Raw genomic sequence first — 13,820 nt, forward strand, 5'->3', positions numbered from 1 at the left:
CTTTCAGTTTTCGAATGTCCATTTCTAAAATTAAATTTCTTTCCTTTAGATTAGTCACAGCTTGCTTCAAAAGCTCATTTTCATTTTCTTTGTTACTGAGATTCTCACTCACAGACAGTAACTGATCACTTTTAGATTTAATTAAGATGTCTTTTTCCCTAAGTGATTTCTGTAAGACATCATGTTTTTCTCTGATCTGCCTCATCTCTGACTCAGCCCCTTCTTGACTCTTTCTTTCAATCTCTGATGCTGTAGCCACAGAATCAGACAATCGCTGGTTGTTTTCCTGGAGAGTCCTAATAGTTGAATCTTTTTCTTGCAACTTTTTTTTCAGCTGTTCCAACTCATTTCGAAGGAGTTTACACTCATCACTGAGTACTTCAGGTGGACTGTACTGAACACCTGAAGGCTGTGAAACAGTAGAAGCTGTTGCCACAGAGGGTGTTACCAAATCAAGTTTACTCAGGAGAAGATCCTTGGTGTTACAAAGCTGTCCTATGCTGTGTTGAACTTGTGCTAATTCCTGACTGAAGCTTTTCAGCTTTTTCTCATTCTGTTCATAACTCTGAATCAAGCCATTATAATCTACCTGCAACTTCGATGTACTATCACTTTCAACTGAAATTTGTGCTTGAAGCTTCTGTAACTCTTCTTGGAGGTGAGCTGACTCGTGCTGCATGTTCTGAACTGTGGTTATTACTTGCTGTTTCCACTCTTCCATTTTCTTTACTTGCTGTTTCAGTTTATCACGTTCTTGTAGAAGTTCCTCAAACTGGTTACTGTTCACCCCTCCTGACCCATTATCAGCACCTGCACTGGATGTCTGCAAGACAGTCAATAAGGTTTGGCATTTTTGACTTAGAGCATCTATTTCAATATCTTTCTCTCGAATGATACGGGATAAATTCTGAATAGTTTCTCTAGACATGTCTTGGCTGCTGTTTTCAGATCTATTCGATAACTTCTGATTCTCCTCTTGCAGCCTCACCAAAGCTGCTTCTTTAGCAGCGACCATGTCCATGATATTACGATACTCTGTTTTTAACTGACTGTTTTCTCTTGTCTTTTCACTTAGAACTGCTAGTACTTGCTCTCTTTCCATAACATAAGCTTGCAGCTGCTGCTGAAGGCAAAGAACATCTTGCCTATAGGAAGACGAGGAAACTCTAGCATTGAGAGCTTGTATTTCTAAATCCTTCTCTTGAATGATCCGAGTAAGTTTACCAACTTCATCCTTAGACAACTGATCAATCTGCTGACTTAGAGAAACATTCTTCTCATTTAGAAGCTTAATCTCCATCTCCCTTTCTTTGATACCTTTTACCAGCCTTTCAATTTCACCTTTAGATAAGTCATGTTTTTCATTTCCATTTTCTCCATTAAGAGTCTGAACTTTGGTTTCCTGGAAAAGATCAGAAGAATCAGTCTGAATAATCTGCCTCTCTTTGTGCAACTGAGTTTTAATTTGTTCAATTGTTTTCTGCAAATTTCTAATTTCCTCGTCTTTCTCTAAAAAGAGCCTTTTATGTGTGACATTCATTTGCTCACACTGGAACTTGGACTCGTCAATTTCCTTTCGCTGCTCCTGCAAGGACTGTTGAAGTTTCACTGTGGTTTGATTCTGATCTTCTATTGTTTTTTTGTGAACTTCTATTTCTTCTTCAAGATTAGTCTTTATCACTTTTAACTGTGTTACTTCACTTTCAAGTTCAATAATAATATCTAAAGTTTTAGGCTCAACCACAGGTGTAGATCTACTTTGCTGATCCTTAAGGCGTTCGATTTCTTCTTTCAAATGATTATTTTCTTCCTTCATGACTGCAAGATTTCTATCTTTTTCCTCCAAGTTCTGTTTTAAGACATCCTGCCTTTTTGACATTTTCATATATTCCTCAAGTTCCTGCTTCACCTGTAAGGCTTCATTTTTGTACTTTTCAATAAATACTTCTTTCTCTTTTAGGAGATCTGTCAACTGCTTTTGTCCTCCTAAGGTGGTAGTCAACATCTCTTTTGTTTCTTGTTGGTCACTTTCCATCTGCTCAATGCTCCTTTGAAGGTCAGCAATCTTAAAGTCTTTCTCCTGATGGAGTTTAACCAGGCGCTCATGCTCAAGCTGCAATGCTGTGGTGTCCATACTACGTGCCTTTGACAATTCCTCAATAGTTTGCTTGTACTTATCTGCTTGTTCCAAAAGCCTCTTCTCTGTCTGGTTTAATTCACTCTCTAATTGTCTTTTTTCCAATTTCAAAGCCTCCACAACAGTGTCTTTTTCCAAGTAAACTTTATTTTTCTCACTCAACTCTTGTTTTAGTTCTTCAATGTCTGCTATCAGCTTTCCATGTTCTGTTCTGAGATTAGACAGAGATTTCTCTAAGTCTTCATTTAGTTGTCTGTTTTCTGAAATGTCATTCCGTAGTTTTGCAATTTCTTCTTCTCTTTCTTTCAGAATCAGATCTTGACGAGTGTGAGATTCCTCACTGCTTTTTTCTGTTAACTTGCTCAAGGATACACAAAGTTCCTCCTCTCTTTCTTTTAGCCTCTGCTGCAACTCTCCAATTTCCTTTTTACTGTGCAAATTACAGTCCTGGGCTTTCCTTAATTGTTCCTGAAGATCTTTAATATTATCTTGTAGCTGCTGCTTAACCATATGCAAATCATTAAGTGCATATGAACATTTGCTTAGTTTTTCTTTCTCACTATCTAACTCTTTCATAGTTTTCATCTTCTCAGTTTCTAATTCTGATACTTTCTTTCTTTCAAAATCTATGTCAGATTTCAGCTGTTTGATGATACTGTCAGTTTCTGTGTGTTGTTTTGACAGCTGCTCTTTCAGTGTAATCATATGCTGAAATGAACAGAAAAAAGAATTCATTAGGACAGGAGAACCAGCCAAACTATGCATTTCATTTTTATCCTCTAAGCAATAAAAAACACCTGAGAGGAAACAAAAATATTTCTTAGTTGCCAACTTAAGTTGGCAAGTAGTATTAACTAGTCAATACTAAGTTAATTAAAACCAAATTATCAAATAGGGATAGGTTACATCTCACTAAAAAAAGGAAGACCACATCCCCTAAAAGAACCCTAACTGCCTAAGGAACAAAAAACCAGAACTACCTAAAAAAAAGCACTGCCAGAATTTGTCAAGGCCGCTGGAATGCAGCAAACACCTGCTGCTTAAAAAAGGGCAGCATTACATTTAAAATATCTGTATATTCTATTTTCAGCTTCTTGTTTGAGCTTATTTTTAAACACACTTGTTTGGATTAATTTCATAGGAAAACGTTTCAAGTGTTCAATTGCATAGTCTAAACCTATACTGAAAACACATGGCTTACAACTGTAAGTTTACAGGTCAAATATATCAGAACAGTGACAAAAAAAGCATAATTTAATTTTTATATAGTTGGTGACCTTTTGTCGTCCACGAATGCTGTATTATAAAGGACTTGGAATAAAGTAACTTGAATATTCAAGATAATTAAAATTATGACAGGAAAAAAGTTTCAAGAAATCACTCATGCAATGCATACAGTCTTAAGACAAATCAAAGTATCAGCAGGATAAATTCCATCAGAAGTCTTGCAATGAAAAATCAGGTAGTGTTTAACTGACTTTGTAAAGTAACATCCCTTACAGATATCTGACATGCTATATTATTGCTCTGTCCATAACAAGTGTGTTTCCTGCACTTCAGAATCTCACATTGAGACAGTAGATATGGAGAAATACTGGCCCAAATATTCTTTTTAAGCCTCAGAGAGTAACTTTTATTTCTCTACTATGTTCAAAGATGAACTTAGAAGATAAACACACACAGAGAAATCTAAACATTTATTCTCGCAGTTCAATAATTACTTGCAGTATTTGTTACCTGAGTAGCTTCTTGGTTTTGCTTGTCTAGTTCTTCCAACTCTGCTATTAATGTTTCTCTTTCAGCAACACTTTCATTTAATTCATGTTCTTTCCTTTCCAAATCTTGTCTTAACTGACTTAATTCTGAATTCTGATCCTCAGTACTCAAAGAAAGAATATTCTCATGTTTATGTTGTGCATCTGTCAGTTCCTTCTCAAGGCCCTCAAGATAAAAAAGAAATAAAGATTAGACTTTATCTTGCTGGAATTTATGAACTGCTTTGAGTTTCCTTTCCCCCCTCAATACAAAATAAAGCATGTCTTCTTATGTCAGAACCTCTCAGCCTACATGAATTTCATGGTGAAGTATTTGCCTCCACCATTCATACTACACATGACATACATCACTTAGTTTAGGAGTGCAGTTTACAAAGCTTCTGCACAAAAAGCCATGGTATGGTAAGAAGTTACATCCCCCCTGAGGTATGGATTGACAGCTGGGATAAACTACTTTATCAGCAAGACATACCCTAAACATACACAGCGAGACAGGAAGTTTTAATCAAGGACACCTGAATAAGATCATTATGAAAAATGCTATGGCAACCCTTGACTGCAGGCAAAACACAGAAGATTGCAGACAAAAAATACTATTGGATACACAGTAAACCAAACCAAACCAAGTCTGAGAGTTCATAAAGTCAATGCTGCGAAAAACCAAAGGTGTGTTCCAGAGAAAATGCATGTTCAACTATTTAACTTCATCAGTAAGAGGGACTGTAGTATTATTAAGAGTGCTACATGGAAGAGATATTTTACAACTGATGCCAAAACTGAAACATGCCAAAGTAAAAATGAAAAATGACAAATTCTACCAAATGTACCATTAATACTTCAAAAACAAATGTTCCAGCTGCCTAAGTAGCAATATGATAAACAAAACTAGTGGAGTTCCACCTCACATAGTACACTGTGGAGTTTCATGAGTAAAAATACATTGTTTCTATCAATTTCACATGTAATTACAGAATTAAACTTTGATTATGACGTTATTTATGTAAAAGTGTGAATGCTGCAAAAAACATACAATGCCAAAATGTGTGTTTTCCATCAGTTATTATTGTTACGAACCTTTTTTGTTGGCTTAATTTAGAAACTGCTTTACCTGATTTAAACTGGAAAGTCTTGCTATTTCATTTTCTGCTTCTGTAAAAGAAAACAAATAAAATACTCTATTTTACTGCTTTTCAAGCAACAATAAAACCAACCCGTTCTCCCACCTTGCCCCAATGGATAAGAAGAGTTTCACAGCATCTTGGGATATAATAATAATTAAAAAATAATGATCTCCATACCTGTCAGTGCTTGCTGTAGTCTGACAACATCTTGTGGAAGTGATGTCTTTGATTGGATCTTCTGTTCTTTCAAGAGATCATCTTGCTCTGCCACAGATCTTTGAAGCACACTAAAGTCAGATTTAAGCTTCTCATAATCTTGTGCTATTTGGATTTTTTCTAGCTTTGCCAGTTCTTGCTCTTTCAGAAGATTTTGGTTTTCTGCTTTGGCAGAAGACAATTCGTGATTTAATTTTCTTATTTCATCCTCTAGGTCCTTTACAACCTGCAACTCTTCCACTTTTCCTCCTTCTAGACTCTGTGGACTGTTTTTCCGTTCAGTAATTTTAGAGTCATCTGTGGCATCACCACTCACACCATCTACAAGGCAAAAAAAGATTATTAGCAATACCAACCAAAACCATCACTCCAGATCTTTTACTTAAATCTCTTTCTCCACTTCTTCCCCTGACAGAGGGAGATAGAAGACATGATCATCATCAACAGGATTAGCAATTGAAGCTATACTAGACATATTACTGGTTTGATAAGTAGCTCCTCAAATATGTACACATGCCTGGCTCAAAATAATTTTAAAAGGTAAGTGTTGCAAGACTTGTTCATAATTTAGTTAAAATATACTTGATCCCTATCTCTCTTGGTGAGAAGATTTAAGAGGCTGTGAAAATATTTCCCTTATTTCCAAGAAGGGAATGGATCTCTGTTCCAAAATGAGAGTATATACTCCTTAAAAGTTCAAATTTTAAGAGATAATAAAATAGAGGTTTACAGGCAAATCTTATATATTTGTGCAAAGAAGCCCCTAAAGGAAACCGAATTGACATGACTATTTTTAGGGAATTTGGGAACTTCGTGGGAATTATTGTGGGAACTACTGAGCCTCTACATTTTAGCCATGCCACAGACTAAGGCGTCATCCTTATGGCAATCACAGAATCTCAGCATGCTTTGGGTTGGAAGGGACCCTAAAGATCACCTAATTTCAACACCTGTGCCATGGGCAGAGCTGTCACCCACTAGATCAGGTTGCTCAGGGCCCCATCCAACCTGGCCTTGAACACTTCCAGGAATGGGGCATCCACAACTTCTCTGGGCAACCTGTTCCAGTTCCTTACTACCCAATCTTTGAGCTTTTGTCAAGTAACCCAACTGGTACATAGTACTTCTCATCAAAATTAGTTTTGTGCTGATATTTCCTTATCTTTGATTCTGTATGTCTCATCCACACCTATATTAGGTGTAAGCTGAAAAAAAAACCTAGAAAGTGTAGAATTTAGAGCACAACAAGTGACACATATGGAAAAACACCCTCCAGACTGATATACATCAGAAGATGCAATGCTGTCATTCCAGTGCTCAAGCCAACCAGAGCAAATAGAAATACAGGACACATGTCTTAAACATGAAGCGGAACTGAAGTTGAAATTCAAATTCCCAAACATCACGTATTTGATATCTACTACACTGCTACATGCATATTCGATGCTTTAACCCAAATTCATCTACATGAAATAGAAGAGAAAGCATGTGGTGACAAAGACCTTGCTGTAACCGACTCTCAAGTTCCCCAATTCGCTCTTCATATTCACTCAGTTCTTCTCGGTGTCGACGACTGATCTCTACTAACTTTTGTCTGTGTGCATCCTGCAATACTGAAAGCTCATGCTGGTGTTCATCTAGTTCTTGACTTAAATTCTGTTTGAGCTCCTAAAAAAAAAAAAATCATTAGAGAAACAAAATAGCAAAATAAAGCACAGCACCTTTAGAAAGAAACAGTACAATACAAAAGAAAGAAAAAGGTTTTTCCTAGTCAAATTAAAGGATTCTTAAAGGATTTCTCACAGGAGGGGTCAAGTTTCTTGGCTTTTGTTGATTTGGGTTTTTTGAAACATGTTAAAAGAAATTCCTTAAAAAATATGTTTACACAAATAGTATGCTTTACACAACAACGAATATTAAACCAATGTATCAAAGAATGAAGTGGGTTGGAAGAGACCTCCAAGATCACCGAGTCCAACCCTACTGTGGTCACTAGACCATGGCACTAAGTGCCACATCCAGTCTCAGGGATGGTGAATCCACCACCTCCCTGGGCAGCACATTCCAATGCCTGATCGCTCTCTCTGTAAAAAATCTCTTCCTAATATCCAACCTAAACCTTCCCTTGCAGAGCTTGAGTCTGTGCCCTCTTGTCCTGCTGCTGGTTGCCTGGGAGAAGAGACCAACCCCCACCTGACTCCAACCTCCTGTCAGGGAGTTGTAGAGGGTGATGGAGTCTCCCCTGAGCCTCCTCTTCTCCAGGCTGAACACCCCCAGCTCCCTCAGCCTCTCCTCATAGCACTTGTGCTCGAATCCCTTCACCAGCCTCGTTGCTCTTCTCTGGACCTGTTCCAGCACCTCAATATCCTTCCTGAACTGAGTGGCCCAGAATTGAACACAGTATTCAAGGTGTGGCCTCAATGTAAAGATTACAAGTTTTAGATAGGACGTGGATACACTAGGACATATTTCTAGTAACTTTCAAGGACGACATGCAAATCCATATTTTCATGTCCAATGAAAAAAAGGTAAGATGTTTCTGAGGAGGGATAAATTATTTTGTGTATCTAAAATTCAGTCTCATAGGTCAACAGCTTCATAAAGTGATTTGCCCTCATAAATACTACTGTCGTTCTTTCAAGCTTATATACTATATTAATCAAATCATGTGAAATCTCTTTCTCAGAGTAACTGGCTCTAAATATTGCACTGCTGACTGAAGTGTTGCTGTGCTATTACATGCTCATATGCATTTTTAATACTGTTAAGTGTGAGTTAAAATATTTACAAGTCACCTGACCATATGCAAACCCATGAAGAATAAAGGATAAGCGAAGACTAGTTTGTCATCTTACCTTAACAATATTTTGCAGTTTGCATATTTCACTTTGCTCAGCATCATTTGTGCCTTGCACTTTGGAAGACTGAGAAAAGAAAAAACCACACATCTGTGTGAAAGAATTGTACTTTGCGTGCAAGTACCTCCTCTATTGGTACGCAAAAGTAAAAATCAACAAACCTAACATGAAGCAAAATTAAAATCCCCAGTAATTCCGATTTTAAAAGTGATATTTTAATGGAAACATTTTCTTTTCCCATGGGTTTGTATTACTGCATGCAAATGTGTACTAGTTTGCAGTGGGGGATGTTATTGCACTTAATTAGACAACAGAATTGCATAATTTTGAGTATTTCCACATGGGAAATAGCTCTGAAATCAGGCTATAGTTTGAAAAATGGTGACTCACAGCAACGACAGCTTTAAAGATTATACTCTTTCTAGTCTCAACAGAGCACGAATTATAACTGACACATCAAGGACTGAGAAAAGAGCTAGTAAAACCAGTATGCAAGTATCCAACTATGACTTTGAACAGTATTGTGCTATCAATAAATAATCACTTTTTCAAAAGGCTGCACAAAAATAAAACCCTGTAGTGGCATTCTAGGTGAACGTTTATGAAACCCTTTACCTAAACTGACAAATCATGCACAAAAGCATCACAAAAAAAGCATATGGAAGTTGGTCACTGAATGTGTCCCTAGTCATGTGACAGCAAGAAACGTTTCAGCATTTGGTTTCAGCTTTTCTGCCAAAACATGTTGCTTCTAGAAATTTTTCAGCATGAACTCTCAAAAGATCAACTATAAAAACACCAAATGCAATGCAAATGATAATTTGGAGAGGAGAGGAAAGGGCAAGATAAAGGGAAACCACTTACCAGTGCAATCTGCTTCCAGTGGTCAACCTCAGATTCAAGCCTAGAAACTTCATTGGACAATCTGTTTATTTCTTGTTGTGACCAGATCACATCTCCAAAATCCATGTCATCTCCTTCAAAACCTGAGGAATGTCTGACCCCTGAAACATAGGAGGCTGATGCAGTGGCTGGTGACAAGACTGCTCCTAACTGTGCAGTCTGAGCAGCTGCCTGTACTTTCTGCAGCTGTTCCTGTAGTGCATTCTGTCTGGCTTTTAGATGGCTGATTTCCACCTGGATATAAAAATAAAATGCACTGTTTGAATAAGAAGAGCATCAAAATACACTCTACTTTACCCTATGTGGCTTTATGAAATGCAAACCAACTAAACAACTCCCCCCAGCACAAATTACTGATCACTTTCACTAAAAAGGAAAGGCAAAAACCCCCAAACCCTCTCCTAATGGTTATATATAAAGTGCCTCAACAAGAACATGTTTTTAGCAGCCAGGGTACATAAGTACTAGAGCAAGACTCAGGCTAACAGGTTATACAAAACATTTAACTATATAAAGAGAGTGTTCAGATATCAAAGTTAAGCAATAAATGATGCTTCCCCAATTCTTTTTACTACACTCGATTTATTGTTGTGCTTAACGAGTCAGTGTATTGAAAACTTATTTCCAATAAAGTGAAACTAGCTGCATGCAATTTTCTTCTAACAATTCTGTTACTGTATTTAACAAGCAGAACTCTATACATCTCAAAATTCTGCTTCCTCTAGTTCCCACATGCATTTACAAATAATGCAGAAATAAAACTCCTTTTGTGTAACTCTAGGCACGCTGGCAACTTTCCTCATTTAAAAGGCTATGACATCTCACTTTACACAGCAGGTTATAAGGCTGATGTTTCCGTCACAAAGGGACATTTCACAAACTTTGCAACCTAGCTCTGTTCCTTCTAATTGTGTATGTTAAGATAAATAATGATATCTACAGACAAAGCAACCGCTTCAAAGGAGAATGTGCTCCTGTTGCCTTCCTTAGAGATAACTGAGTCAGAAATACAAAGCAGCTGAGTGTCTTTTCTCACAGTGCTTCCAGAAACAACAGACATTCTGACAGCTGCATGACATTCCCAGAGAGTCTCAACTATCTCCTGGCAGCTCTGCTTCCATTACATGATTCAATGAAACGTGTCTTAGTCTCCCAATCTCTACCCTAACAAACCAAGGAACCACAACTGGGATCAGTACTTCCACTGAAAGAGCACAGATACTAGAACAAAGAAATTAAACAGCATGTCAGGTAAGTTTTTTGGACATGCTTACTGAGATGCTTTACTCTGTGTCCTACCTCTTTCTGCTGAAGCTGATTGCGGTACTCTACAGATAACTGCTTGATCTGCAGCTCTGCTGCTTCATGCTTTTCTTCCAAGTCACTGCAGACCTTTTTTAGTCTATCATTCTGGCGAAAATGAGAAAAGAATGTTGGTAAACTCAGGACAGCTCTTACAGAATTGGAGAAGTGTAAGGCCACTGAACAGTAAAGAAATAAATTTGTGTAAATTTATAATGCTATTTCACTCAAAACACGCAGCAGAAACAGTAATGTTCAAGTGTGGGCCCCAAATCATGTTCATGTCCAACCTTTCTGTCTTTGCATAGCATGGACTCCAGCTCACTTTCAGAAAAAAAGGTTTGCGATGACCAGAGGTAAATGCCATGAATTAAAAGTCAGGGCAGAATTCCATCTCAGTGTGATCCACAGGTGAAATCTAGGAACAGCCATAAGGCACAAACTGGAGCTAATATCCAGTATTCTCACACTGACATTGCCCAATAGCTGATGGCAAGAAACTACAAAAAGGACCAGCAGGAACAGTTACATCCCCAAATTACTATCTTAACTTCACAGTGCTCTTGAGGGCTGAAGACATACCTGAACGTTGTTGGTTTAGAGACATAAATAAAGTCACAAGAACAACAAGTCCTTTGTAAAAGTACAGAGTCACTTCCCACAGGGGCACATGGCATTTCTAACCAGTTTAGGAAGAGCAGGAACATCTGCAGCTGTGTCAAAATGACTACACAGCAGGGAACAGAAAGAGCACTGCACCAAGGAACACACACTCTATACCCTGAAGCTTGCTGCAAGAGACATGCTGTCTTGCATAGGCAGGCACCCTACATCTGCTTTTATCTGTGGTCATATACAAAACACTGTAAGCCAATTTTAACTCTTTACTAGCTAAAATGTCGGAAATTTTAAGAGATTTTGTATTTGCAGGCTTTTCAGAGCCAAGTCTATCGCTGCAGTCCAAGTCTACACAATAGGCAGGTTGTCAGAGGACACAGCAGTTAGCAAAAGATGAAAACCTGCATTCCATGCATACTCCAATGAACAAATGTACCTCCCTGAGATGACAGTGTGTCACTAAAAAGCAGTCACATTCTAACACCATTGTCATCCTTATTTCTAGATTTACCCAGGGACAAGCAACTTCAGGGCAATAGTTCATCTTTACACAAGACAAATGTTATGCATTGCATTTAATTACGATAGTGCTCCAAAATTTCTTACTTCAAACTTTTGTGCTGCATTAATACTTTCTATTTCTCTGAGTCTGGAATTGGACACATGGAGTTCTGTTGCTGCATCTGAAAGAAAGTGAAAATTTTCATTTTTATTAAAATCCTTTTAATCCGTGAAGCAGACATCATCTAAGACCACAGTTACTAACACACATCTTACTTTAGACTGCTTTAATGTTTATTCCTAGGTAAAGCCTTTTTTAGCAGAACACTGTAAGAATTATTTTTCAGACAGCCTTTCTGAACCTAATTTAATTCTCTCTTATCTAGGTTTTAAGTCAAAAACATAACAGATTAGTAGGGATTTATGCTTTAAAATAAGGGAAATGAAAATGTTTTGACTACTTTGTGTCCCCATATCTGTTTTTTATTGAGGCTTTGCCCCTGACGTGACAGTCGTGTGTTTTACTCTGTAATCTCATGTCAAGTTTTCTTCTGCCATGTCCCACTTTTAATGGACAGAAATACCACATTTTCTTTTATGAATAAAAAATCTTCCTCAATTGGCTAAAATTAGCCTTGACAACACTTCAAAATTTGAAATAAATACAATTCCCAAGTAAATATTGTATTTCATGATTCCTTACATGTTGTTTAAAACTGATGCAGCTCAAGCACTGCAGAGACAACAATCCACCCACAAAAACCTGTGAAATGGAAGATGTTATAGTCTATAATCCACAAACAACATCTTCAGCTCTGATGACAGTGAGAGCACTGAATGTAAGGGCTAATAGTAAAAACTGGGAAACATAAAAAACTAGGAAATAAAAAAAAAAGAATGTAAAGAACTACTTCAAAAGTGTTCTTTAGGTCACAGCATATTGAAGGTCTACAGAAGAGTACTTGGATGCCACTAGATTTTTTACACCCTCAAGGCTAATAACTCATACTATGAAAGTTTTAGGGAACTGAAGTTCACAGCAGTATCCAGCTGTGAAGTACACCTGCAAGTCATTACTGAGCATCAGTAAGTCTCTTTTGCACAAACTAGTGCACAAATGTGTGAACTGGAATCACAATTTACCTTCTAAAAAAGCAAAACAAACACACTGGATGACTGCACAATTTAGGAGTATAAAATAAGTTTCTAAACTAAGCTAATATGGATTCTGAAATGTAACACAATTCTAAGCAAGTCTCTTGGAGAAGTGAGAAAGAAAGAGCTTCACAGTTATCAGGATATATTTCTCAATCCTAAGCACTCTACCTGTGCACCAAAAAAAGTAATTAAAACTCCATGAGACCCATAATATCAGCTTTCCCACAAGAGTGATGCAATACTTTCACAATGCTTCACAGCTGAGAGGTTGCAAGCCAAGCAGAGTTATTTAATTTCACATTTAAGATGATTATTCAGATGTCTTACCTGTTCTCTGTGGTTGCTAACCTTAACACTGTTTTGAGAATGCTAAGTTTTCAAGTAAGTTATAGTTACAAGATGGTAAACAATAGTGGTATTAACCTATTGATACATATTACTACATTACACAACTGTTACACTAGAAAAAAACCCCTAAAGAGTTAGTCAAAAACCCTTAGCAAAAAGGCATTATAAAAAATATAAAGAAACCCCTGTATTCTAGAATGGATTTACTACTGCTTTATTGAATGTCTGATGGCTCAGCTTTTTGTCTGTTTTAACTTTTTGTTTTAAATACAAATAATTCTAGCCTCTGAAACAATTCTAGCCTCTATAAAACAATGGCCTTCTTCTCCTGCTTGGCTGTGGGAGAATGGCAGAACCTGACAGGTTTGTCCAGGCCCAGCTGAAACATAAACAAACCCGTCAGAGACACTGGACCTTTGCCTGTGTGACACGTCAGACTTAGATCACACCAGTGGCAAAACAACCTCTGTCCTAACACTACCACTCTGCAGTTTTTATGAAACCAATCTAAAAGCCACAAATCAAGTTTAGATAAACAAAGAGAATGGGAGAAGAAGTGTTGTCTGTTTTCCTGACTGATCAACACGACACTAGACGTAAATTCACAAACTTCCCAACGCTAAGCCTAGCACAGGCTCAGCTCTGCTATTACAGCCTGGGAAGATGATTATCCTCCAGGTCCTGAGGGCGGAATAAGAAGCAGAAGGAGGCAGCGCTGGGGAGGCAGCAGCCGCGGCTCGGCCGGGGGCACCAGGCCCAGCACACAGCCCTTACCGCCCACTTCCTCGGCGCCCTCCAGCAGGATGTCCTTGGTGAAGCTGGAGATCTGCCCGGTCAGCGACGACAGGCTGTCCCCGACCTGCCCCAGCGACTGGCCCAGCCC

General features: G+C 37.9%; 1 protein-coding gene across 1 annotated transcript in view; it reads right to left on the reverse strand.

The window, feature by feature from the left end:
* Positions 1-13,817, reverse strand: part of TRIP11 (thyroid hormone receptor interactor 11) — a gene marked incomplete at its 5' end in the record, with an annotated part of 26,654 nt that extends 12,837 nt beyond the window's left edge. The window contains 10 exons of the mRNA XM_009074961.1: positions 1-2,845; positions 3,875-4,078; positions 5,021-5,061; positions 5,211-5,570; positions 6,752-6,917; positions 8,105-8,173; positions 8,972-9,244; positions 10,310-10,420; positions 11,537-11,613; positions 13,712-13,817. The exon at positions 1-2,845 is cut by the window's left edge and continues 164 nt beyond it. Of these exons, the coding sequence (XP_009073209.1) occupies positions 1-2,845; positions 3,875-4,078; positions 5,021-5,061; positions 5,211-5,570; positions 6,752-6,917; positions 8,105-8,173; positions 8,972-9,244; positions 10,310-10,420; positions 11,537-11,613; positions 13,712-13,817 (4,252 nt within the window). The remainder of the gene's footprint in view (positions 2,846-3,874; positions 4,079-5,020; positions 5,062-5,210; positions 5,571-6,751; positions 6,918-8,104; positions 8,174-8,971; positions 9,245-10,309; positions 10,421-11,536; positions 11,614-13,711) is intronic.
* Between the last annotated feature and the right edge of the window lie 3 nt (positions 13,818-13,820).

This window comes from Acanthisitta chloris, unplaced genomic scaffold (assembly GCF_000695815.1).
Source record: "Acanthisitta chloris isolate BGI_N310 unplaced genomic scaffold, ASM69581v1 scaffold19945, whole genome shotgun sequence".
NCBI lineage: Eukaryota > Metazoa > Chordata > Aves > Passeriformes > Acanthisittidae > Acanthisitta > Acanthisitta chloris.